The 24,138-nt window shown below is 40.7% G+C and overlaps 1 protein-coding gene and 1 non-coding gene across 8 annotated transcripts in view; both read right to left on the bottom strand.

The window, feature by feature from the left end:
- Positions 1-102: 102 nt before the first annotated feature.
- Positions 103-24,138, bottom strand: part of ATP10D (ATPase phospholipid transporting 10D (putative)) — a 145,802-nt gene continuing 121,766 nt past the window's right edge. For all 7 annotated transcript variants that reach the window (XM_070791389.1, XM_070791386.1, XM_070791387.1 and 4 more), the window contains 5 exons: positions 17,565-17,765; positions 12,766-12,846; positions 11,365-11,469; positions 6,727-6,914; positions 103-1,676 (listed from right to left, as the gene is read on the bottom strand). In XM_070791389.1, coding sequence (XP_070647490.1) covers positions 1,346-1,676; positions 6,727-6,914; positions 11,365-11,469; positions 12,766-12,846; positions 17,565-17,765 — 906 coding nt within the window. In that variant the 3' untranslated portion in view covers positions 103-1,345. The remainder of the gene's footprint in view (positions 1,677-6,726; positions 6,915-11,364; positions 11,470-12,765; positions 12,847-17,564; positions 17,766-24,138) is intronic.
- TRNAC-GCA (transfer RNA cysteine (anticodon GCA)) lies at positions 15,307-15,379 on the bottom strand. The gene has a single exon. It is a non-coding gene; the product is annotated as a tRNA-Cys (tRNA).

Below are 24,138 nucleotides of genomic sequence, written 5' to 3'. Positions count from 1 at the left end.
TCAAACAATACTCTTTAAAGGTATTGCTTTGCGATTTTCCTTCTCAGTTCTGGTATCAATTACTATTGGATTTGATGAGTATCAGAGTTATGACAGCTTTTAATATGTTATTTATTAAAAAGTTTAAAAAAATCATAAGAAAGCAGATAGCTACCTCCATTAGCCATATGGGATTTTGGATATGCTAGAAATCAGTCTGTATAAAAGACCATTTGCAATAATATTAGAAGGCTACAAAAAATATCAGACCAGAACAGTAGGCAACAGGTAGAAACTTAAGCCCTGAGAACACAGCTGCATAGTCATTAAAAAGAGCTTGATACAGACACAGAACATTAGCATGGAGATTTCATGAAGGAAGTTCTGGGTTGGCTGATAATTTTCAGATGAATGGATACAGAATTTTAAAAGAACTCGACAAGAATACATGATCTTATAATAATACCTGGCAGTTATGGTAGAAACTAGTTTCCTTGTTTCAATTAAAGCCAGCATACATGATTTGCAACAGCAATGGACTTGGTATAGACTTGGTATAGACCTTGGTATAGGACTAATTGGTCCTAAATGTAATTAAAAGCAAATCTAAGAACCTCATAGAATTCTCCTGAGAATCACCTGTATCAGTGTCAGTTTATAATACCTCATTTTTAGAGGTTGAAAAGAGCTTGAAAGTATTTGCATGCCAGGAAAGTTATAGGGTAAAGACGATAAACCCTCAAATGGTCTCTTGAAGATTGCTTTGATTGTCTCATTTTGATCTGGCTACTGTCAGTTTTAGAATACAGGAAATTGCCAAGGTGGCCTGGACTCAATTGATTCCATTTTCCTTACCTATGGCCTCTATCACTTCACTGACAGCATGTGTACAGAGGCAGACCTCATAAAAAGTCTTCTTTTGACTAGAAGCCAAGAGAGGAATGCATCTCCATGGACCCCTGGTATCCCCGCTGCCCCTTTCTCAGGAAGACTCCACCTCAGGAGAACACTGAGCAGAGTCAAATAAATATATGTCCCAAATGAATCCTCTTGAAAATATGTGCATTTATAGAACAACTAAAATGCTTTCACAAAATCCAAAAAGTTTCATGAAAGCATTTGAATCTGAATTATATATTTCACTTCTCTAAACTCTGTCCAGGTCAAATTCTAACGTCCATTACACATGGATCCACAAACCAACAGTAAAGGTCATCACATAGGCTCTTCCAAACATTTCCAGTAAAATGTTCCCGTCCCTTAAGGAAAAATCAAGTCATGCTGCTTTGGCAAAGGAGCCTCTTCAAAGTTGCTTTCCCAAACTTGATGGAATACTGGCATCTCCAAGAAGGATATCCTGCTTTTTTTAATCCTTTGAGGGTCCAGCCATCCCTGAGGCCTTAGTTTCAGAGAAGTCCGAGTCTAAAGCAGTTTCACATACAGGTAAGTTTCCTTTCTCAACAGCACAAGCAGTTGCCGACATCACTGCAAAGACAGCAGACGGGTCATAAATGGGTATTCTCTCTGACTCAACAGCTGAGTGGTCAGCATACTTAGATGTCAACTGATCCATCTGCCCAGTCCCTCTCCACTTCTTGAGAGCTTCAATCCTCTCCTCTGCAGGAAGTCTGTCCAAGTGTTTTGCCCTCAGAATTGGAGATGGAAAGAGGGATCCCTGAAGAACTCTGTATATAAACCTAGGTTACAAAAAGCATCACAGAATTACATTCACCTCGAATGCATTATGGACCACAAAAAATACTCACCGATTAGAAAAAGTAAAAAGGTCTGGTGGCCCTTCTTGAGGTAAAGGAGGAGGATAAGTGAACTATAAAATGGAGATAACATGAAATTAATGTTTATTAAACACTGAGAAAATAATGAGTTCCTGATTGTCCAATAAAAAATAAAATCTGTAATAAAAGTAGAGATACCAACAGAGCTACATTACAGTCTTAATGTTTTCATGTTAATGACCAGAGATGTACTAATGCCATAGGTGTTAGTTTCTTCAACAATCCCCTAGTCAATAGTCTGTTAAGTTAAATGAGACAATACATGTGAAGCAGGCAGAGCGTTGGCACAGTATTTTTTAAAATGCTAGCTTCTAGTTTTCTATGGCTATTGTAACAAATTACCACAAACTTGACCCCTTCAGACCAAGCTGACAGTATTTAGGGGCTTCCCTGGTGGTTCAGCAATAAAGAATCTGCCTGCCAGTGCTGGAGACATGGGCTCAATCCTTCGGTCAGGAAGATCCTCTGGAGAAGGAAATGGCAATCCTCTCTAATATTCTTGCCTGGGAAATTCCATGGCCAGAGGAGCCTGGTGGGCTACAGTTCATAGGGTCGCAAAGAGTCAGAGATGACTTGGCAACTAAATAACAAGAACATTTGCAAAAACCTTGTTGAGTCTCCAATGTATCTAATGGGCATTTATGCCATTAGATAAGAGGGTCCGCCACAGATCTTTCCTGTGTATCTCACCTGCTTCCTTGGTGACTGCTGAGGTGACTGAGAGGATCCATGAGTCACACACCCAATCTCTTCAGCACCAGCAAAGGCTGTTCAGCCACACTCTTGGCCCTCTCTTTCGAGCATACTCCCAATAGCAAATTGCCTAATTTTAGCAACTTTTGAAATCTGGGTGGGCTGAGGATTTTCTAAATCTAGTTTCTCTGGACTTAATAGTACCTTCCCTCAATCTCTTTTCCTTCACATTTTTCCAGGTTGTTGTTCAGTTGCCAAGTTTCTATAAATAAGCAACAAGAAGAAACTAGACCAAACCTTCAACACTGAAAACTCCTCAGCTAAATACCCAAGTTCATCACTTACAAATTCTGCTTTCCACATAACAGTAGAACACACTTCAGCTAAGCTCTCTGCCACTGTATTGCCAAGACTCCCTTTCCTCCAATTTCCAATAATGTTTCTCATTTCCTTCTGAGACTTTGCCAACAGTACCTTTAACACTCACATTTCTAGCTGCTGCTGCTGCTAAGTCACTTCAGTCGTGTCTAACTCTGTGCGACCCCATAGACTACAGCCTAACAGGCTTCTCCGTCCATGGGATTCTCCAGGCAAGAACACTGGAATGGGTTGCCATTTCCTTCTCCAATGCATGAAAGTGGAAAGTGAAAGTGAAGTTGCTCAGTCGTGTCTGACTCTTAGCGACCCCATGGACTCCAGCCTACCAGGCTCCTCCATCCATGGGATTTTCCGGGCAACAGTACCGGAGTGGGGTGCCCTTGCCTTCTCCCCACATTTCTAGCAACATTCCATTAATGACCATTTATGTATTTTCCAAGATATCACTTTCTCTGACCATGCTTTCTACTTTCTTCTGAATTTTCACCAGCAGGTACTTTAAGGTCCATAGTTCTATTGACAGTCTGCATACATGCCTCAAAATTCAACAGTCTATTATGTACCTCACAATTTTTCCAGGATCTGCTCATTATCTAATTTCAAAGCCTATTTCACATTTTTAGGTATTTATTACAGCAGTACCACCTTCCTATACAAGTCTGCATTTGTTTTCTATAGCTGCTACACCATAAATGTGCTGGCTCAGGACAACAGAACTTTATTTTCTCACAGTTCAGCAGGCCAAGAATTCTGAAATCTGTGTTTTCATCTCAATCCCAAAGAAAGGCAATGCCAAAGAATGTTCAAGGTACAATTGCACTCATCCTACATGCTAGCAAAGTAATGCTCAAAATTCTTCAGGCCAGGCTTCAAACAGTTCGTGAACCATGAACTTCCAGGTGTTTGAGCAGGATTTAGAAAAGGCAGAGGAATCAGAGATCAAATTGCCAACATCCACTGGATTACAAAAACAGCAAAAGAGTTCCAGAAAAACATCCACCTCTGCTTTATTGACTATGGCAAAGCCTTTGACAGTGTGGATCATGATAAACTGTGGAAAATTCTTCAAGAGATGGGAATACCAGACCACCTTACCTGCCTCACAAGAAATCTGTATGAAGGTCAAAAAGCAACAGTTAGAACTGGACATGGAACAACGGACTGGTTCCAAATTGGGAAAGGAGTACGTCAAGGCTATGTATTGTCACGCTATTTATTTAACTTACAAGTAGAGTACATCATGCGAAATGCCAGGCTGTATGAAGCACAAACTGGAATCAAGATTGCTGGGAGAAACATCAATAACCTCAGATACACAGATGACGCCACCCTTACAGCAGAAAGAGAAGAGGAACTAAAGAGCCTCTTGATGAAAGTGGTAGAGGAGAGTGAAAAAGCTGGCTTAAAACTCAACACTCAAAAAACAAAGATCATGGCATCCAGTCCCATCACTTCATGGCAAATAGACAGGGAAACAATGGAAACCGTAACAGACTTTATTTTCTTGGGCTCCAAAATCACTGCAGATGGTGACTGCAGCCATGAAATTAAAAGACGCTCGCTCCTTGGAAGAAAAGCTATGACCAAACTAGACATCATATTTAAAAGCAAAAACACTACTTTGCTAACAAAGGTCCGTCTACTCAAAGCTATGGTTTTTCCAATAGTCATGTATGGGTGTGAGAGCTGAATTATAAAGAAAGCTGAGTGCTGAAGAATTGATGCTTTTGAACTGTGGTGTTAAAGAAGACTCTTGAGAGTCCCTTGGACTGCAAGGAGATGAAACCAGTCCATCCTAAAGGAAATCAGCCCTGAATATTCACTGGAAGGACTGATGTTGAAGCTGAAACTCTAATACTTTGGCCATCTGATGTGAAGAACTGACTCACTGGAAAAGACCCTGATGCTGGGCAAGACTGAAGGCAGGAGAAGCAGATGACAGAGGATGAGATGGTTGGATGGCATCACTGACTTGATGGACATGAGTTTGAGCAAGCTCCAGGAGTTGGTGATGGACAAGGAAGCCTGGCATGCGCAGTCCATGGGGTTGCAAAGAGTTGGACATGACTGAGTGACTGAACTGAACAACAAAATCAAGGTGTCGGAAAGGCCATGCTCCCTCTTGTAGATAATTCATTTCTTGCCTCTTCCAGCTTCTGGTGGCTGCAGGCATTCCTTGCCTTGTGACCAAGGTATTTCTGTTACCATGGTCAAAGTGCATTCTCCTGTCTGTGTCAAATCTCCCCCTCTGCAAATTTGCCTCTCTGCAAATGGCACTATTTCGTTCCTTTTTATGGCTGAATATTTCATTGTGTATATATACCACTTCTTCTTTATCCATTCATCCATCGATGAACATCTAGGTTGCTTCCATGTCCTAGCCACTGTAAATAGTGCTGCTATGAATATTGGGGCACATGTGACTTTTTCAATTATGGTTTTCTCAGAGTATATTAGCCAGTAGTGGGATTGCTGGGTTAGGGGCTTGTTTTTTCAGGTTACTACAACAATAATAAGTAAAACTGTACTGTTAATGCACTTGAAAAAAATGTTCAGGTTCCAATTTTAAAGTAAGTGTTTCTTCATAAATTTTACATGTTCATCTTGTCAGTTTTTAATCTGAAAGTTGTTAATTACATTGAGAACTACAGAAGCAACAATATCCCTGGTAAACTGAGTTAAGTATATAATTGTAGCCACCCCAGAATGACTCAGATGGGTTTTTCTTATGCATTTCTAGAAGGGATGTCTATCCACAACAAAAGGTCTGTGCCCATTGTTACTTATGATGATGTGACAGATTGGGGTTGGCAAACTTTCATCCAATAGGCCAGACAGTAAGGCTTGGGGAACCAGACAGTCTGTGTTGGAACTATTCAACTCTGCTATTATAGTGCAAAAGCAGCCATAGACAGTACATAAATTAGTAAGTACGTCTATGTTCCAATAAAATGTTATTTATAAAAACAGGCAGCAGGTCAGAGTTGCTTGTGAGCCAATTTGTCAACCCTGTGAGCAAATAATATGAAATCATCATTTTGATGTTTATATCATATTTATAAAGGGAGAACAATTCTTTGCTATAGTGTTTTCAGCTAAACAGCTACATAAAACTACAAAGGGGAAAAGCTCTAAAGAGTCTGAAGAACCTATAGAGTAAAAACCCAGGCACACATCTTAGCCATTTCCATCCACATGAGAAACTGAGTTAAACTTAAATGAGGAAGATAACTGAAGTCCAAAAGGAGGTAAGCTTTCAAAGTTTATAGGTTTTAGTTGAGACTGCTACATGTCTCTCAGTACCCATTCCCCCCTTTTTCAGAAACCACCAGATTTTAGCCACTCAGAGTTCTGCATATGCAGATTCTAGGTAATGAGATATGAGCAGTGATGGATATTACATCTGGGTCATATCATTACGAAAAAGAATAAAAAGAGGAAAGTTGGAAAGCTACACGCCCTCCATCTTCTCTTTCTCCCTCCTGAAGGCAGAGATGCAGGGCAGGGATCCAGGACCAGAGTGTACTGGTGGTGACCAGCTTCAGTCATGCACATGAAGGCAACGCCCTTGGGAGCCAGCAGAACAAAAGACAAAGCAAAGGATCTGAGTCCTTCAATAACTTTGGGAAGCAAAATTGCCCTATCCCTGTGGACTATCAACCAGACTAGAAATTTCCTTGAAAGAGAAATAAATCTTTTCATTTGCTTAAGCCACTTTTGTACTCTGGTAAAAGAGATAAAACCAATATTTTAACTACCACACAGACCGACTTTTCTACTACTAAACATGACGGTCTAACCATCTATTCTTAGTAGTGGCTAGAAGAATTCTAAACCTATGATTTTGCTTACTCTCCTGATGATAAAACAAATACCATACCTGGGCAGTAGAGCAACACAGGTTGTGAGAACACAAACCAAGTAGAACACTGGATCTGCCATGTGCTCCTGCATAATCCAGTAGGGGTTGGACGGTGGGTTGCAAGTCACACACATGGCTCCAAAAGCCAAGGCAAAGCAAAAATAGCACAAGATGCTCCCAGCGATGACCAGCATGTGGATCCAAGTCTGCAAGACAAGAAGAGCAAGGGAAATGAATACACTCTGATGGTTTCACAGTCTGGCAAAATCTGCTCTTTTGAAGAAACATTGTATTTAAGCAGTGGGTAAACGGTATAACAAATCAGTGAACAAAACACAAAATATCGAAGCACAAGAGCATCCTTCATGAATAGTTCATATCACTGTTTAAGTTATATAAAATGAAATCAAATGCCAAAAAGTAACTCTGATGACTAGCTCATTTTGTATTGTCCATGCTTGGGCTTTCCAGGTGGCTCAGATGGTAAAGAATCTGCCCGCAGTGTGGGAGACCCAGGTTCGATCCCTGCGTCAGGAAGATCCCCTGGAGAAGGGACTGACAATATACTCCAGTATGCTTGCCTGGGAAACCCCATGGACAGAGGAGCCTGGTGGACTACAGTCCATGGGGTCGCAGAGTCCCACAACTAAGTGACTAACATACACACATGCTCCATGAGGTATTAGGATTTTCTCCTTATTTTTCCACATAGTCACTTAGTGGTCTGTTTCTTCTTTGAGATAATACCTTAATCCAGTGAACTTCAAACTTTATCCATTTAAGTAGGTGGTAGATATCACTGTTGATCACCAATATCTCATTCTCTGCCTCTAATAAACACTCAAAAGAATTGCATTTCCCCACTCCCTTGAAATAAGCATGGCTATGTCTTGCTTGGACCAAAGAAATATGAATGGAAGGGATGTGCAAAAATTTCCAGTTAGAAGCATGGAAGAGCAGACGTGCAATTTTCCATACTGTCTCCTTTCTTTCCATGTTTGACCAAGATGTTCTTTTTGGGAATAATTTCAGGTGGTACAGCTACAAGACATGGCTTAGGTCACTGAGCCACTCCTTGGAGGATAATCGCTCTGAAGTTCTCTGCAACCTTAGTAACTCTACATGAACAAGATACACATCTTTGTATATCACATTATAACCCATCCACCTTCATAACTACACAGAGCTTGCATTATTATTTTTATTATTTTGCTATAAACAGGCTCACTAAATAACTTTATTTAGAAAGAAAAGCATATCACTACCTTAAATGTAATATCTGCATTTCCTATCATAACAGCTTTGAGTCTGGAGTCTGATCTATGTTTGTTACAAAAGGAAATTAGCAAGAGTTACTGTGATAAAACATGATAGCCCCAAACAGACTTGTTTAACATAATCTAAAGTATGAAAGAGAGTCACTTTCACATTATCTAGTCGTGTTATTTAGTGCAGTGTACAGTCCCACCTAAAATCACTGTGTACACCATGGTGGTATTTATTAGTCTTTTGGGGGAAGAATGCTTTTATTAATCTTCTTTACTTTCTAGGCCTAAAATTCTCAAACAAGATGCAATTTTCTGTTTTCTTTTTCACCTTGCAAAGTATTTTCCCAGGATAGATATCTTCACAAAAATCACAAAACAGTTCATATTTTGTAAACATGCACAAAATGCTCAGAAAATGTTGGATGAATCCTCAATTAAGATCCTTATGCCAAAAACAAACAAACAAACAAAAAAGATCCTTATGCCAACGCAGATATAGGGAGTAGACATGTGGACACAGGGAGGGGGGTTAATTGGGAGAATGGGACTGACATACGAGCAGTGCCATATGTAAACGGATGGCTAGTGGGAAGCTGCTGTATAGCACGGGGAGTTCAGCTCAGTGCTTATGGTGACCCAGAGGGGTGGGATGCGTGGAAGTTCCAAGAGGGAGGGGATATATGTATAAATATAGATCCGGGTTTGATCCCTGAGTCGGGAAGATCCCCTGGAGAATGGAATGGCTATCCACCCCAGTATTCTTGCCTGGAAAATTCCATGGACAGAGAAGCCTGGCAGGCTATGGTCCATGGGTTCACAAAGAGTGGGACTTGACTGAGTGACTAACACTTTCACTTTCATAGCGGATTCACCTTGTTGTACAGCAGAAAATAAAACACTGTAAAGCAACTAGGGCTTCTCCAGTTAAAAAAAAGATCTTTATGCCTCCAAAGACAATGGTTTTTTTTCTTTATCAAATGTTTTTCCTTCTCACTGAGCCCTACTGCCAGGGTTTTCTTTTTCCTTTTAAGAAGTACTTTTGGCAAGTGAGAAGTAACTTGATGGAGTTGACTTGTTTAAATAAATGGATGCAGATAAAGTCAAGGGATGCTGGGTAAAAACCAACAGGGAGAGGGGAGAAGTGACAGTGAGATGGTGAGTAAAAGGTGATGGAAACCAACTCATATTCTCGGAATGACTGTTACTGACAGTAGACCTCCGGAGGCCATGAGCTCTATCCCACCCTGCAGTGTGAGAAACAATCCTTTAATGATACATTCTTTATATAGTACTCATTGTTCTTAGCACCTCGCTTCTGCTCCCCTTCTCTTAGTGAAGACTCCCAGGATTATGTGCAATCTTGACAAAACCTTCCTCTTTCGCCAAAGCCTGTGACTGGAGTTAAGGAAATAGAATTCTGTCACCAGGGACTGAATTTGGAACACAACGAATGAGGCAAGAGAGAAAATGACTGAGACCAGTTCAGACTGCAGTGCCACCCTGACAAGCTTATCCATTGCTTTCTGTTCCCTGGATCTCGAGTCACTCTGAATCCTCAGGACATCTTTTTGTTTGTTTTACTATGATTCTTCAATATATTTTTAATAACTTTTCTATTTGCTCAGGTTAGCTAAAATAGATTGCTGTTGCTCATAACCACTGAACCCAAACGGACACTTGGCATATTAGCATCTTTGCAACACCTTTTGACATCAGAACTTATGACATTTCCTTAGGTAGTAGCCAAAAGTATCTACATAAGAGTTTAAAAATGAAATTAAATACATACTAAAATAATCCCTAATATTTTAGTTCTAGAATTCCCTTTACTCTTCCCATCTGGTATCTGTAGATATAAACTTTTTATAATACTTTAGGCTTATAAAGTTTGGTTATAGAAGGTTATAAGCAAAGCATGTGATGCCAAAAATATTCAGCCCTACCTAAAAAATTATTACATCATGAGATTATAAAAAATTATAATCTCATGATATAACCTCATATATCATTTAAAACTGTAATTTCACCCAGCTATTTCCTATATAAAATGCATCACCAGTAAGATGTTAAATCACCTCAAACATTGGTTATTTAATTATTCATTTATTTATTCAAATATTTTTTGAGCACCTACTGTGTGCCAGCCTTGTCCTAGATACGGGTATACAATGGTAAACAAAACATGAATTCTGCCCTCAAGAAGATTACAGTCTAATGTAGAAGACAAACATGAATAGTATAATCACATAATTAAATGAAGAATTATAAATTATTATTAGGATTATGAATAAAGTAAGAGGATAATAGGAGAAGATGGATGGTTAGGAAAGGAAATGCTGCTTGAGAGAAGCAGCATTTTTGCTGAAACCAAAAAAAGCTAAAGAAACAAAAACTTTTGATCTGGGTAAAGTACAGGGATCCAAAAGTAAGCAAGGGATGCTCCCATCAGAAGATATGGTCAGTGCTAAGACCCTGATGTGCTAATGAGCTCACTGTACCTGAGAAAAAGAGGGACAGTGTGGTGCTAGTCCACAAATAAGTGGAAATGACACTGGAGAAAGAAGAGGCGGCATGGCTGCATGAAGCATAATAGGCTGTCTTAGGGCTTTTAGATTTTATTCCAAGTAAAATCGGAAGCCACTGAAGGGTTTTACCCAAAGGAGAGCAAAAAGGTGTGATTTATATTTCAAAAGGATGATTTTGGTTGCTTTGTAGAGAAGGGCCAGCAGAGTCAAGAGTCAAGGTGAGAAGATCAAGGAGGCTGTAGCTATAATTCAGGAAGAAATGACAGAGGCTTTGACGACAGCAGAAACAATGGAAGTGAATGAGCAGCATAAATAATTACAGAGGCAGTTTCCATACTAGCTTTGTTTCATAGCTATCCTGCAATCACTTTGAAGAAAAGACTTAACTTTATCATTTAGTTGACAACTAAGTTCAAAAAGACCTAGGTATAAATGAAATGGATGGTAAAACTTTTGGAGGGAGAAAAAAAATTTTTTTTGTTTATGAGAAAAGCATAAAATCATTACTTACAAAAGTCACTATACCAGGATTATGGCACAACACCTGTTTTCATTTTAGTTGAAAGGCATCAGCTTGGTCTTGAAGAATGCTGGCCAATGCTAGTAATTATTTCTCCAGCCTGACTCACACCATGAACCATTCACACCATGAGCACCACCAAGCGGACCAGGCAGGTGTTCCCCACTGCCCCTGGCCGCACATTAACCTTAGCGTAACAGCGCTCAACAATCCACAAGAGTGGCTGTGAGAGTGGCTTCTTCCTTGGAGTCATTACTCTTCTCTTTACCATTTGTTTTCTAGGCATGAAGACATTTCCCCAAGAACAGTTGCAGGCTACTTCAGAGGCAGAAAAACCACTCACCAAACTCTTGCTTTCTATCACCAGATGGAGGAGAATGACGAACAGAGCAGCTGTGTTCAGGGGGTTTCCAAATGTAAAGATGTCAATGTCTGAGCCCTGGTAGGTCTACAAAGAGAGGATAAAAGTTGGTGATCTTGGAGAGTTGTGCACACTCTGGTGTATCATCACTTTATTCCATGGCCCAAATGAGGACTGAGTCCCTTTCTTCAGTGTTCTTAATAATTGGTCATTTAGAATAAACTTGAACATTTTTAGAAAAAGAGACTGAATCCCAGACAGGCCAGCTAATCTTTGGATTTTTCAGTTGGAATTATTTTTTATTCTGAATCTTAATTCATCTTCCTTGATTCTTTTACTTATGCTTCTGATTCTTTGAAGTACACAGAAATTTCAAATATGTTCCACTTAACAGAGCTGCAAACCTTTGAAGCAGATACTATGACTAACTTGAGTTTTTATCATGGTTAAGTAAATATCCACCCCTTTCATATGCTTATGTCTTCAAGTCCTTAAAGTACTCCTCACATGACACAGGTTTCTGATATTTTACAATTCTAGTCATTCTTTTCTAAATATACTTTAGATTGCCTTACTTATACTCCTCTTGAAATACAGTATACCTTGAATATTCTAGGTGGGTAAATTCAAGTAGTTTTATTTGAATAAAGAATGAAAATTGTTAAAGACTATTACCTTTTCCCTTTTTGTTAATGAACTTTTGTTAACCATCCATGATCAAATTAGCGTTTTCTTCTGGCGAGGGAGGTGGGTGAATGGGCAACTATATCATGCTGCTTGGTATTGGTCTAAATTTTTTAAATTAATTCTTTGTTTAGTCATATTTTTTCCATTTTTTACCTGCAATAACAGGGTGTTTTTTTTTTTTTTTTTTTTTTTATTAAATTTTTAGTTTGGGGGATACTACTTAAATTTAATACTCTGAATGTCATCCTGGTAGAATTAGTCCAGCACTGACTAATAATAGCTTTCATATTCTGACTTTGCCTCTCTGATTTTGACTCATCTAATTATACGCCAGGCTTTCAACTTTATTCAAGTCATTGATGAAAATTATCAAGCAGTACAGGGCTAAAAAGAGAACCAAAAGGATGCAGCTAGGCGCTTCTCTTCAAATTTAACCCGTTACCTACCATCTAGGTACCTCTCTTCAAATTTAACCCACTACCCTACCATATTTGAGAGAAGCATTATATTTAGCATTATATTTAGTTATATATTTAGTTTAGTTATATATTTAGAAGCATTATATTTAGTTAATAACTTAATTCCATGAGCAATCTACCCTCGTATACCTACTCTAAATGCTGACACCAGTGACAGAGAACAAAGAGGCACCATTTATTCATTAACAACAAATCCTTTGAGTGAACAAGGACTCACATAGTAAGGCACGAAGAAGCAGACCAGGCTCTGATAAAAGGCGTCCAACAAAGTGATCCAGAAGGTGAGGGGTAAGTATGCCTGAAAACAAAGAAGACATTGGGGAGGGAGAAAGATTAATAAGGGTCAAAGCAAAATCAAGGAACACCCCCAGCCAGGGCTTGTTTTGCTTCTCTGAGAGAAAACTCTACTCCTTCAGTCTCTCATTCATGACAAAGGTCAGATCTGTAAGTAATAGTGAAAGAATGAGGGGGTGACAATTGAATAAAATGAGTTCACAGGTGAAAAAAAACCTGAAGGAACTCCTCAACTTGTATTGCTTCTAACACTGGATCAATCTTAGTCCCTTCCCATGATCTAGGAGGTCCTGTGTGGTCTTCTCATTGAAATCCCTGCTCTCCAGGGTCACACCCTCCTGGTCTAATCTTCATTCACCATCCTCCCAACACACAGACTTCATCTGTTTCTCAAATATGCCAAATCCCTTCTTTCCTCAGGGCTTCCCCTGTGCTGTTATCTCTGCTAGAAATTCTTCCTAGACCTCCTACACAACCAGGTCCTCATTATTCATACCCTAATTCAAATATCACTCTTCATAGAGGCATAGACCCCAGACCAATCTAAAAGTTATGTCCAGTTATCATTTACTATTAACACCAGGGATCCTTAGAAATCTTTCCTCACAATCGGAAATCATCTTGTTTACCTAATCATTTCCTGTTTCTCTCAACAGAATGCAAGCTTCATAAAGTGGGACCTAGATTCTTTTATTCAAGTGATTAAAACAGTGCCTGGTATACAGCAAGTACCCAACAAATATTTCTCGGATTAATAAACTATTTTTACCTAACTTTTCATGTGCTAAACTGCTTCCTACCAGAAGCCTGCAGAAAGAGAAAGATCAAGTATAAATACCAAATGATTGAAAACAGGTTTTCAAATAAAAGATAATTCTGAACAAATAATACTGTGTGTACAGAAGGATTCTGAGGCTCCATTCAGACCTGACAGGAAGGATGGAGGGCTATGGTTTATTAGTGATGTCTGCCACGGACAAAAATGACAACACATATATCATGTCTTTGAGCTACTTTTTCCTTTTCTTAACATGTTTATAGTCTTATTTCCTTTAAAATGAAAAAAGAGGCTGAAATTTTCTTCAAAATGGGTAGCTGTCTTCTAAAACTTTATAAGTGTTCGAAATCTCCATATACATTCTTCCAGCCCTCAAAAGAAGTTTGAGGCCTCTATCTTTTTTTCTTTTGTTTTTTAATTTCTTTGTCCTCTGGAAAAATCAAAGTGATGAAGAGTGATGGTTTCCAGTCTACTTTCCCCTGTATCTTCTGTTACAATTTCTCATTGGAATGATGGAATCTTCTACCTGCCTTTCTTCGAGTGTCCATAAACTAAGCACAATCAAATGGGTGGAAGAGAATGCAGCGGAGTCAAAAGGGCCACCAAAATGTCATTGGACAAGAGAGAATAATTCCAGGGTAAGTTAAAATATAGCTCCATGCTTCTAGGGGAATGGAGGCTGCTCAAAATACCTAGAGCCAAAAGGTAACAAGTACACCTTCTTCACAGTCATGTGAATTAGGGGACTTCGGGGTAGGGAAGTGTCAAAGATAAGACAGATGAGAGGCTGAAAGGAGTAACTCATGAGATCCCTGGAAACTGAGAGGCAAAAATCTGGACATGAGGTTAAAGCCAGAAGGCTGTGTGGGTGAAGAAAGATGGTAATAGATGACAGCTGTTTGGAAGGGACACCTCTCACTGCGGCCTTCCAGACCCATCTCCTTTCAAGGAGAGAGATGCTATAACCCTGGAAAGTTATCTTTCATGACACCAAAGACAGGAAATGGCCCAAACATAAAACAGAATTTGTTTGGAGGCCAAGTTCACAGAAAGGACAGCTCTTCCGGAAGGTAAATCAATGAAATCAATTACCTTTTATCAATAGCCACATGCTGGGACACTGCCTGCAATCACCATGTATTACAAAACTGGCCAGCTCAGTGGAACACTGTGTGCACAGAATTGATAGCAGGGCTCAACAACAGGAAACAATGACCTCAATTCTTCCAGGGTAAAGACCAATTACAATCTTCAGGCTGTACAAATGGGCTTCTGAAACACCAGCTATAAAAACATTAAAGATCTCCCTTCTATCCTTCTTTCCTCAATGGACTTGGAATTTTACTTAGACCTGGGGTGCAGGACAACTTCATTACTGTCAGCCACACATTTCTGCACCCCTGGCTTTGAACCTTAAGTCAGATTGGACTTTTTTAGAATACCCCATTTGGTTCTTTGATCGAAATGAATTGGATGAAACTGAAGAACTGTAAGGATTTCCTCCTCCCTGGAAGCTGACTTCTCCTTGCATTGACTGCCCCATGAGCCTTTCCCTTCTCCAGGGGATCTTCCCAAACCAGAGATTGAACCCACATCTCCCGAATTGCAGGCGGAGTCTTTACAAGCTGAGCCACAAGGGAAGCCCAAGAATACTGGAGAGGGTAGCGTATCCCTTCTCCAGCCGATTTTCCTGACCCTGGAATCAAACCAGGGTCTCCTGCATTGCAGGCAGACTCTCTACCAACTGAGCTATCAGGGAAGCCCATACCCATGAGCCTAAGGATATTAACTTACTTTCCAGTCTGGAAAGGCAGTTCAAGCCAGAAGAAAGTTGGATAGACAAAAATAAAGCATCATTTTATATTTAGGATTTCCTCAAATTTCTGGTTAAGTCTAGGGGTGGGGTAAAAACAACATTGAGAGTGTAATATGGCTGAACTTTTATACATATTATCTTACTTAATCTTCACATAATCTCCATAAATAAAGAAACTGGAGTACAGGCAAGTTAAGTAACTTACCAAGGTCACATACCACTGAGCCAGAATGTAAACTCGGGCTAACCATCACCCATCATTTGTAACATGTGCTGTTCTGGGTCAGTGTCTTCAGAATAGTGAGTCCAGTGAAACCCAATGCATGAATTTTTACCATGGGTCTCATTTTCATTTCTCCAGCCCTTTGACAGGAAATCCTCTTTCCCAATCCTGTCCACGTGGTTAAGCTCTGCCCTCAGGAAAGATCCATATCCCAGGTCTGGTTGGTGAGAAAATGATCTTTCTAGTCACAACGATACACACAGGGAAAAGCATAGGACTCAAATCCCAACACACAAGACCTGAATTCGATGCCTGGGTAGGGAAGATCCCCTAGAGAAGAGAATGGCAACCCCCTTCAGTATTCTTGCCTTGAGAATCCAATGGACAGAGGACCCTGGCAAGCTACAGTCCACGGCATTGCAAAGAGTTGGACGTGACTGAGCAACTAACACTGTCACCGTCAGCTGAGCCACGGAGTCATAACCAGCACATTTACATCTGATTTAAGAATAATGGTGTCTTACACAGCATTGTAAATCAACTACACTCCAGTACAAAATAAAAATTAAATTAAAAAAAGAATAATAGATGTCACCATTAGTCCTTGATTTTGCAGTTATGGGGCCAATATATTTCCCTTTTTCATTAAGCCAATTTGAGGTGGTTTTCTGTCACCTGAAACCGAAGAGTCCTGACTAACACAGACTTCTTCTTAAGGCTAGAATATTTTACCAGACTAAGCCCTCAGCTTTGTCCATTTACAGGTATCTATAGGTTGCTGGTCCACCTCAGTCCCTGTGATCCTGAGCACTTGTGAGAGCACTTTGGATTTCTGGCCATTAAATAGCAAAGGGGTTGGAAGCACCCAGGGAGTGAAGATAACATCAATGTTCTTTCAGCAACGCAGCAGAGGCTTGGGAACTGGGGTTCATCTGCACCACCCATGAGCTCGGTGACATGGGTGGATTACTTAAGATACCTCCCTGTGCCTTACTTTCCTCATCTACAGAGTGGCTAACGATAGCACCTATTCTGCAGAGTCATTTTGAGAATTACATTTATGTATGCTAAGCACCTTACATACATAAATGTATGTATGCATATATATATGCCTGGCATACAAGAGGCATTACATAATGTTCATAAGGCTATCTCAAAAATAGTTATTAATTTTGTAAAAGATGAACTGGACAAATGAAAAGAGTTTTGAGACAACTAGCTCAATTGGTGATTATAATATTTTGGGTAAGAGGTAATGAGGGCAGAGAGAAGGATGGAGAGGGGACAGATATAAGGGATATATCGGAGGTGGGTGGACAGGACTGAGAAGTTAATTAAGTGGAAGGTGGACACAGGTTTAGGGAGAGGGAGGCAGTAAGATCATGCCACTATTTCACATGACAGTAAAACCTGAAGAATTTAATTTTGGCTTCAGAACCAGACTAAGAAGGGTTCCCATCCCAGTTCTGCTATTTTTTTTTTTTTCATAGCTATGAGATTTCTGGAAAAATTCATCAGCCCCTTTGAAGTTCAGATTCTTCATCTTAGAATGGGAACACCACCAGGTTCTCTCTCAAAGTGCTTTGTGAAGATAAATGGGACTGTGAATACGTCATAGTTTGCCCAAGAGAAGGCGCCGGGGGTTTAGGAAATACTAGATAATGTTATTTGTAAGGTCTGAAGACTGGATTTCTTCTTAGAAGCACCTGAGGTCTTTCAAAGTTTTCTTTTCTCTCAGAAATGAGTAACTTTATGTCTGTTGTATTAGTAGAGATCTTTGGAAACAAACACAGATGATTCAGATACGTTTCAATACACCAGAGTATTTGAGCCAAGCACCCTGGAAGATGCCTGACTTTGACGACGGCTGTGTATTGGTGTGCACGTTTTTGCTGTAGCACCCACCTCTGACCTCTGGCCACTCCTGTAGAGCTCGGGCAGCTGCATGAGAGTCTCTGCAGACACGTCTTTCTCCAGGACTCCATAAATGACGGGAGGTGCAGATGTGAAAAGGAGGTTGAAGAAGATCAAGACCCAGTAGTCAGTCATGGATGTTCCTGAAAACCCACAAAAGAACTGGTACCAGAAAAGGAGGTTCACGTAGGCCTAGGGACACAAAGAGAAAAAGTCACATCTTAGAGTCTGCTATGAGAGCCATGACCACATATGCCACGCAGTGCTGTTCTGAATGGTGTGATCTCAGCCTCTCAGTACAGCTTCTTTGCTGACAGAATAGAGAACCACAGCTGACCTTACAGCTTTTTTTTGGTAAATGTTTTATTAAAACACACACACACACACAGACTGTTTACTATGTGGTGCTGGCATGCATGGTTCTAAGAGCTTTATAATTCATTCATTTAATTTTCGTAACAACTTGGAAATTATTGTTGTTCCTATTTTTACAGATGAGCAAAGTGAGGCATGGAGAGGCTAAGGAACTTGCCTAAAGTTAGCCGGCAAATAAGTGGCAGAGCCAGGATTCAAATAGAGACATTCCAGTTCCAGATGAAGAGAAGCTGGACCCGTGCTGGTAGGTGGCAGCCATCACAACACATGTTCATTCAATTGCTTTCTGGGTTCTCAATTATTCTTTTCGTGGTGAAGTGGGATGGTGCCAGTGGGTGGGCAATCATCTCAGTTTGCTTGAAGCAAAGGAGTTTCTTAGGACATAGTACTCTTACGACTTAAACAAGGGCAGACCCAGGCAAACCAGGACAGGTGGTCATCCCAGAGGCAGGCACATACATTCAACATGGTTTCAGTATTTTGTCTCATGTGCAGTAAGTCTTCAATAGCAAAAGCTTTCTGCCCTGAAGCAATGTAGGACACAGGAAAGGTCATTCAACTCAGATTTAGGGGGTCTTGTTTCAAGTCCAAGGGGACACTTTCTATATGACTATATGACTTTCAGTTCAGTTCAGTTCAGTCACTCAGTCGTGTCCAACTCTTTGCGACCCCATGAATTGCAGCACGCCAGGCCTTCCTGTCCATCACCAACTCCTGGAGTTCACCCAGACTCAAGTCCATCGAGTCAGTGATGCCATCCAGCCATCTCATCCTCTGTCGTCCCCTTCTCCTCCTGCCCTCAATCCCTCCCAGCATCAGGGTCTTTTCCAGTGAGTCAACTCTTCGCATGAGGTGGCCAAAGTACTGGAGTTTCAGCTTTAGCATCATTCCTTCCAAAGAAATCCCAGGGCTGATCTCCTTCACAATGGACTGGTTGGATCTCCTTGCAGTCCAAGGGACTCTCAAGAATCTTCTCCAAAACCACAGTTCAAAGCATCAATTCTTTGGCGCTCAGCCTTCTTCACAGTCCAACTCTCACATCCATACATGACCACTGTAAAAACTTTAGGTCATTTTAAAAACCTCTATAAATTTTGGTTTCTATGCCTGGAAAAGACTTAGAGAATTATACCACATCAGGTCTTAATATCAAGATCCAGTTAGAAACTGCTCATGAACTATAAAGTGCCTTTTTAGTTCAGTTCAGTTGCTCATTCGTGTCTGACTCTTTGCGACCCCATGGCACGCCAGGCCTCCCTGTCCATCACGAACTCCTGGAGTTTACCCAAACTCATGTCCATTGAGTCGGTGATGCCATCCAACCATCTCATCCTCTGTCATCCCCTTCTCCTCTCATCTTCAATCATTCCTAGCATCAGGGTCTTTTCAAATGAGTCAGCTCTTCACATCAGGTGGCCAAAGTATTGGAGTTTCAGCTTCAACATCAGTCCTTCCAATGAACACCAGGACTGATCTCCTTTAGGATGGACTGGTTGGATCTCCTTGCAGTCTGAGGGACTCTCAAGAGTCTTCTCCAACACTACAGTTCAAAAGCATCAATTTTTCAGCACTCAGGTTTCTATATAGTCCAACTCTCACATCCATACATGACTACTGGAAAAACCATAGCTTTGACTAGACGGACCTCTGGCGATGAAGTAATGTCTCTGCTTTTTAACATGCTGTCTAGGTTGGTCAGAACTTTCCTTCCAAGGAGTAAGCGTCTTTTAATTTTCATGGCTACAATCACCATCTGCAGTGATTTTGGAGCCCAAAAAAATAAAGTCTGACACTGTTTCCCCATCTATTTGCCATGAAGTGATGGGACCAGATGCCATGATCTTAGTTTTCTGAATGTTGAGTTTTAAGCCAACTTTTTCACTTTCCTCTCTCAATTTCATCAAGAGGCTCTTAGTTCTTCACTTTCTGCCATAAGGTTGGTGTCATCTGCATATCTGAGGTTGTTGATATTTCTCCCAGCAATCTTGATTCCAGCTTGTGTTTCTTCCAGCCCAGCGTTTCTCATGATGTACTCTGCATATAGTTAAATAAGCAGGGTGACAACATACAGCCTTACTGCATTCCTTTTCCTATTTGGAACCGGTCTGTTGTTCCATGTCCAGTTCTAACTGTTGCTTCCTGACCTGCATACAGATTTCTCAAGAGGCAGATCAGGTGGTCTGGTATTCCCATCTCTTTAAGAAGTTTCCACAGTCTATTGTGATCCACACACCCAAAGGCTTTGGCATAGTCAATAAAGCAGAAATAAGATGTTTTTCTGGAACTCTCTTTGCTTTTTCAATGATCCAGCAGATGTTGGCAATTTGATCTCTGGTTCCTCTGCCTTTTCTAAAACCAGCTTGAACATCTGGAAGTTCATGGTTCATGTACTCCTGAAGCCTGGCTTGGAGAATTCTGAGCATTATTTTGCTACCGTGTGAGATGAGCACAACTGTGCGGTAGTTTGAGCATTCTTTGGCATTGCCTTTCTTTGGGATTGGAATGAAAACTGACCTTTTCCAGTCCTGTGGCCACTGCTGAGTTCCCAAATTTGCTGGCATATTGAGTGCAGCACTTTCACAGCATCATCTTTTAGGATCTGAAATAGCTCAACTGGAATAGCTCATCACCTTCACTAGCTTTGTTCATAGCGATGCTTCCTAAGGCCCACTTGACTTCACGTTCCAGGATGTCTGGCTCTAGGTGAGTGATCACACCATCATGATTATCTGGGTCATGAAGATCTTTTCTGTACGGTTCTTCTGTGTATTCTTGCCACCTCTTCTTAATATCTTCTGCTTCTGTTAGGTCCCTACCATTTCTGTCCTTTATTGAGCCCATCTTTGCATGAAACGTTCCCTTGGTATCTCTCATTTTCTTGAAAAGATCTCTAGTCTTTCCCATTTTATTGTTTTCCTCTATTTCTTTGCATTGGTTTCTGAGGAAGGCTTTCTTATCTCTCCTTGCTATTCTTTGGAACTCTTTATTCAAATGGGTATATCTTTCCTTTTAACCTTTGCTTTTTGCTTCTCTTTGGCAACCCACTCCAGTGTTCTTGCCTGGAGAATCCCATGGATGGAGGAGCCTGGTGGGCTACAGTCCACGGGCTCGCAAAGAGTCGGACACAACTGAGTGACTTCACTTCATTTCTCTTCTTTTCACAGCTATTTGTAAGGCCTCCTCAGACAGCCAGTTTGCTTTTTTGCATTTCTTTTTCTTGGAGATGGTGTTGATCCCTGTCTCCTGTACAATGTCATGAACCTCAGGCACTCTATCAGATCTAGTCCCTTAAATCTATTTCTCACTTCCACTGTATAATCATAAGGGATTTGATTTAGGTCATACCTGAATGGTCTGGTGGTTTTCCCCACTTTCTTCAATTTAAGTCTGAATTTGGCAATAAGGAGTTCATGATCTGAGTCACAGTCAGCTCCTGGTCTTGTTTTTGCTGACTGTATAGAGCTTCTCTATCTTTGGCTGCAAATAATATAATCAATCTGATTTCGCTGTTGGCCATCTAGTGATATCCATGTGTAGAGTCTTTTCCTGTATTGTTGGAAGAGGGTGTTTGCTATGACCAGTGCGTTCTCTTGGCAAAAGTCTATTAGCCTTTGCCCTGCATCATTCTGTACTCCAAGGCCAAATCTGCCTGTTACTCCAGGTGTTTCTTGACCCCCTCCTTTTGCATTCCAGTCCCCTATAATGAAAAGGACATCTTTTTTGGGTGTTAGTTCTAAAATCTCTTGTAGGTCTTCAAAGAACCATTCAAGTTCAGCTTCTTCAGCATTACTGGTCAGGGCATAGACTTGGATTACCGTGATATTGAACGGTTTGCCTTGGAAACGAACAGAGATCAGTCTGTCGTTTTTGAGATTGCATCCAAGTACTCCATTTCGGCCTCCTTTGTTGACTCCTTTGTCGGCTACTCCATTTCTTCTAAGGGATTCCTGCCCACAGTAGTAGAAATAATGGTCATCTGAGTTAAATTCACCCATTCCAGTCCATTTTAGTTCGCTGATCCCTAGAATGTTAACGTTCACTCTTGCCATCTCCTCTTTGATCACTTCCACTTTGCCTTGATTCATGTACCAAACATTCCAGTTCCTATTCAATATTGCTCTTTAGAGCATCAGACCTTGCTTCTATCATCAGTCACATCCACAACTGGGTGTTGTTTCTGCTTTGGCTCCATCCCTTCATTCTTTCTGGAGTTATTTCTCCACTGATCTCCAGTAGCATACTGGGCACGTACTGACCTGGGGAGTTCATCTCTCAGTGTCCTATCTTTTTGCCTTTTCATACTGTTCATGGGGTTCTCAAGGCAAGAATAACATGACTTTTAATTAACATTAATTGATTAAAATATTATTATTGGCACCACAGATACCTTGGAACACTAGGATGGGGGCCACAATCCTTAGAATAGAGTTTCTTAGCCTATGGTCCATGGATATACATTATGAATCGCTCCTGAAAACACAGTGGTTTAGGGTATGTGCAGTTTGGGGTTCTATTCTGGGGACTGAATCCATAGCCTTCATTACTATCTCAAAAGTTGTTCAAGATGAAAGAACCACAGTCTCAGAAAGCTAAGCTACTCAAATGGCTTCTGATACTGGCCCTATTCTCCATAGTTTACAAACCAGTCCCTGTTTGGCTAGGCAAGAAAGAGGCAAAACAAGTAGAGAGGATTTCAGTGTGAACAGCCATCAAGGTTTACAGAGCAGAAAGACCGTGGGGTCCCTGCTCCCTGGTGATGTGCTTTCTACAAATAAACATTCTCTCTCTCCAAGAGCATGAGGCATCCCTTTCTAATATTAGCTAGAAATATGGAGTTAAAAGGAGGGAGTGGTGGAGTGGGCTGCATCATAACTCCTGCTGTTTGTTTAGTCGCCAAGTCGTAACGGACTCTTTGTTAACCCTGGAGTGTAACCCATCAGGCTCCTCCTCTGGGATTATCCTGGCAATACTGGAATGGGTTTTCCATTTCCTTTTTCAGGGGATCTTACTGACCCAGGGATCAAACTTGTGTCTACATTGCAGGTGGATTTTTCACTGCTGAATCAGGGCATTATAATATTAATAGAAGTAGAAAAATGCAAAGATATGAAAATGAAACCTAGGAGAGGGGCTCCTTTCTTAAAGTCACAGACCACTAAGTCCTGGAATTTTACATTAAAATCACAGCCTAACCTACAGTCAACACTCAGACAGAGACATTGTGCATTTCAAATATTTTTGTAAAGTTTTTTATTAAAACTTTGAATGTTCAGCTCAGTTCAGTCACTCAGTCATGTCTGACTCTGCGACCCCAGGGAATGCAGCACTCCAGGCTTCCCTGTCCATCACCAGCTCCCGGAGTTTGCTCAAACTCATGTCCATAGAGTTGGTGATGCTATCTAACCATCTCATCTTCGATCGTCCCCTTCTCCTCCTGCCTTCAATATTTCCCAGCACCAGGGTCTTTTCAAATAAGTCAGTCCTTTGCATCAGATGGCCAAAGTATTGGAGTTTCAGCTTTAGCATCAGTCCTTCCAATGAATATCAGGACTGATTTCCTTTAGGTTTGATTGGTTTGATATCCTTGCAGTCCAAGGGACTCTCAAGAGTCTTCTCCAACACCACGGTTCAAAAGCATCAATTCTTCGGCACTCAGCTTTCTTTATAGTCCAACTCTCACATCCATACATGACTACTGGAAAAACCATAGCTTTGACTAGATGGACCTTTGTTGGTAAAGTAATGTCTCTGCTTTTTAATATACTGTCTAGGTTGGTCATAGCTTTTCTTCCAAGGAACAAGCGTGTTTTTAATTTCATGGAGCCAATCACCATCTGCAGTGATTTTGGAGCCTAAGAAAATAAAGTCTGTCACTGTGTCCACTGTTTCCCCATCTATTTGCCATGAAGTGATGGGACTGGATGTCATGATCCTAGTTTTCTGAATGTTGAGCTTTAAGCCAACTTTCTCACTCTCCTCTTTCACTTTCATCAAGAGGCTCTTTAGTTCTTCTTTGCTTTCTGCGTAAGGGTGGTGTCATCAGCATATCTGAGGTTATTGATATTTCTGCTGGCTATCTGGATTCCACTTGTGCTTCATCCAGCCCAGCATTTTGCATCATGTACTCTGGTGACTAAGTGTGCTAATTCTAACTAGTAAAGTACCAAGAGCTTCTTGAAAAGTTCACTGT

The sequence above is a fragment of the Bos indicus genome, chromosome 6 (assembly GCF_029378745.1).
Source record: "Bos indicus isolate NIAB-ARS_2022 breed Sahiwal x Tharparkar chromosome 6, NIAB-ARS_B.indTharparkar_mat_pri_1.0, whole genome shotgun sequence".
Taxonomy (NCBI): domain Eukaryota; kingdom Metazoa; phylum Chordata; class Mammalia; order Artiodactyla; family Bovidae; genus Bos; species Bos indicus.
Note: the sequence above shows the minus strand (reverse complement) of the source record. Positions and strands in the feature narration are given on the sequence as shown.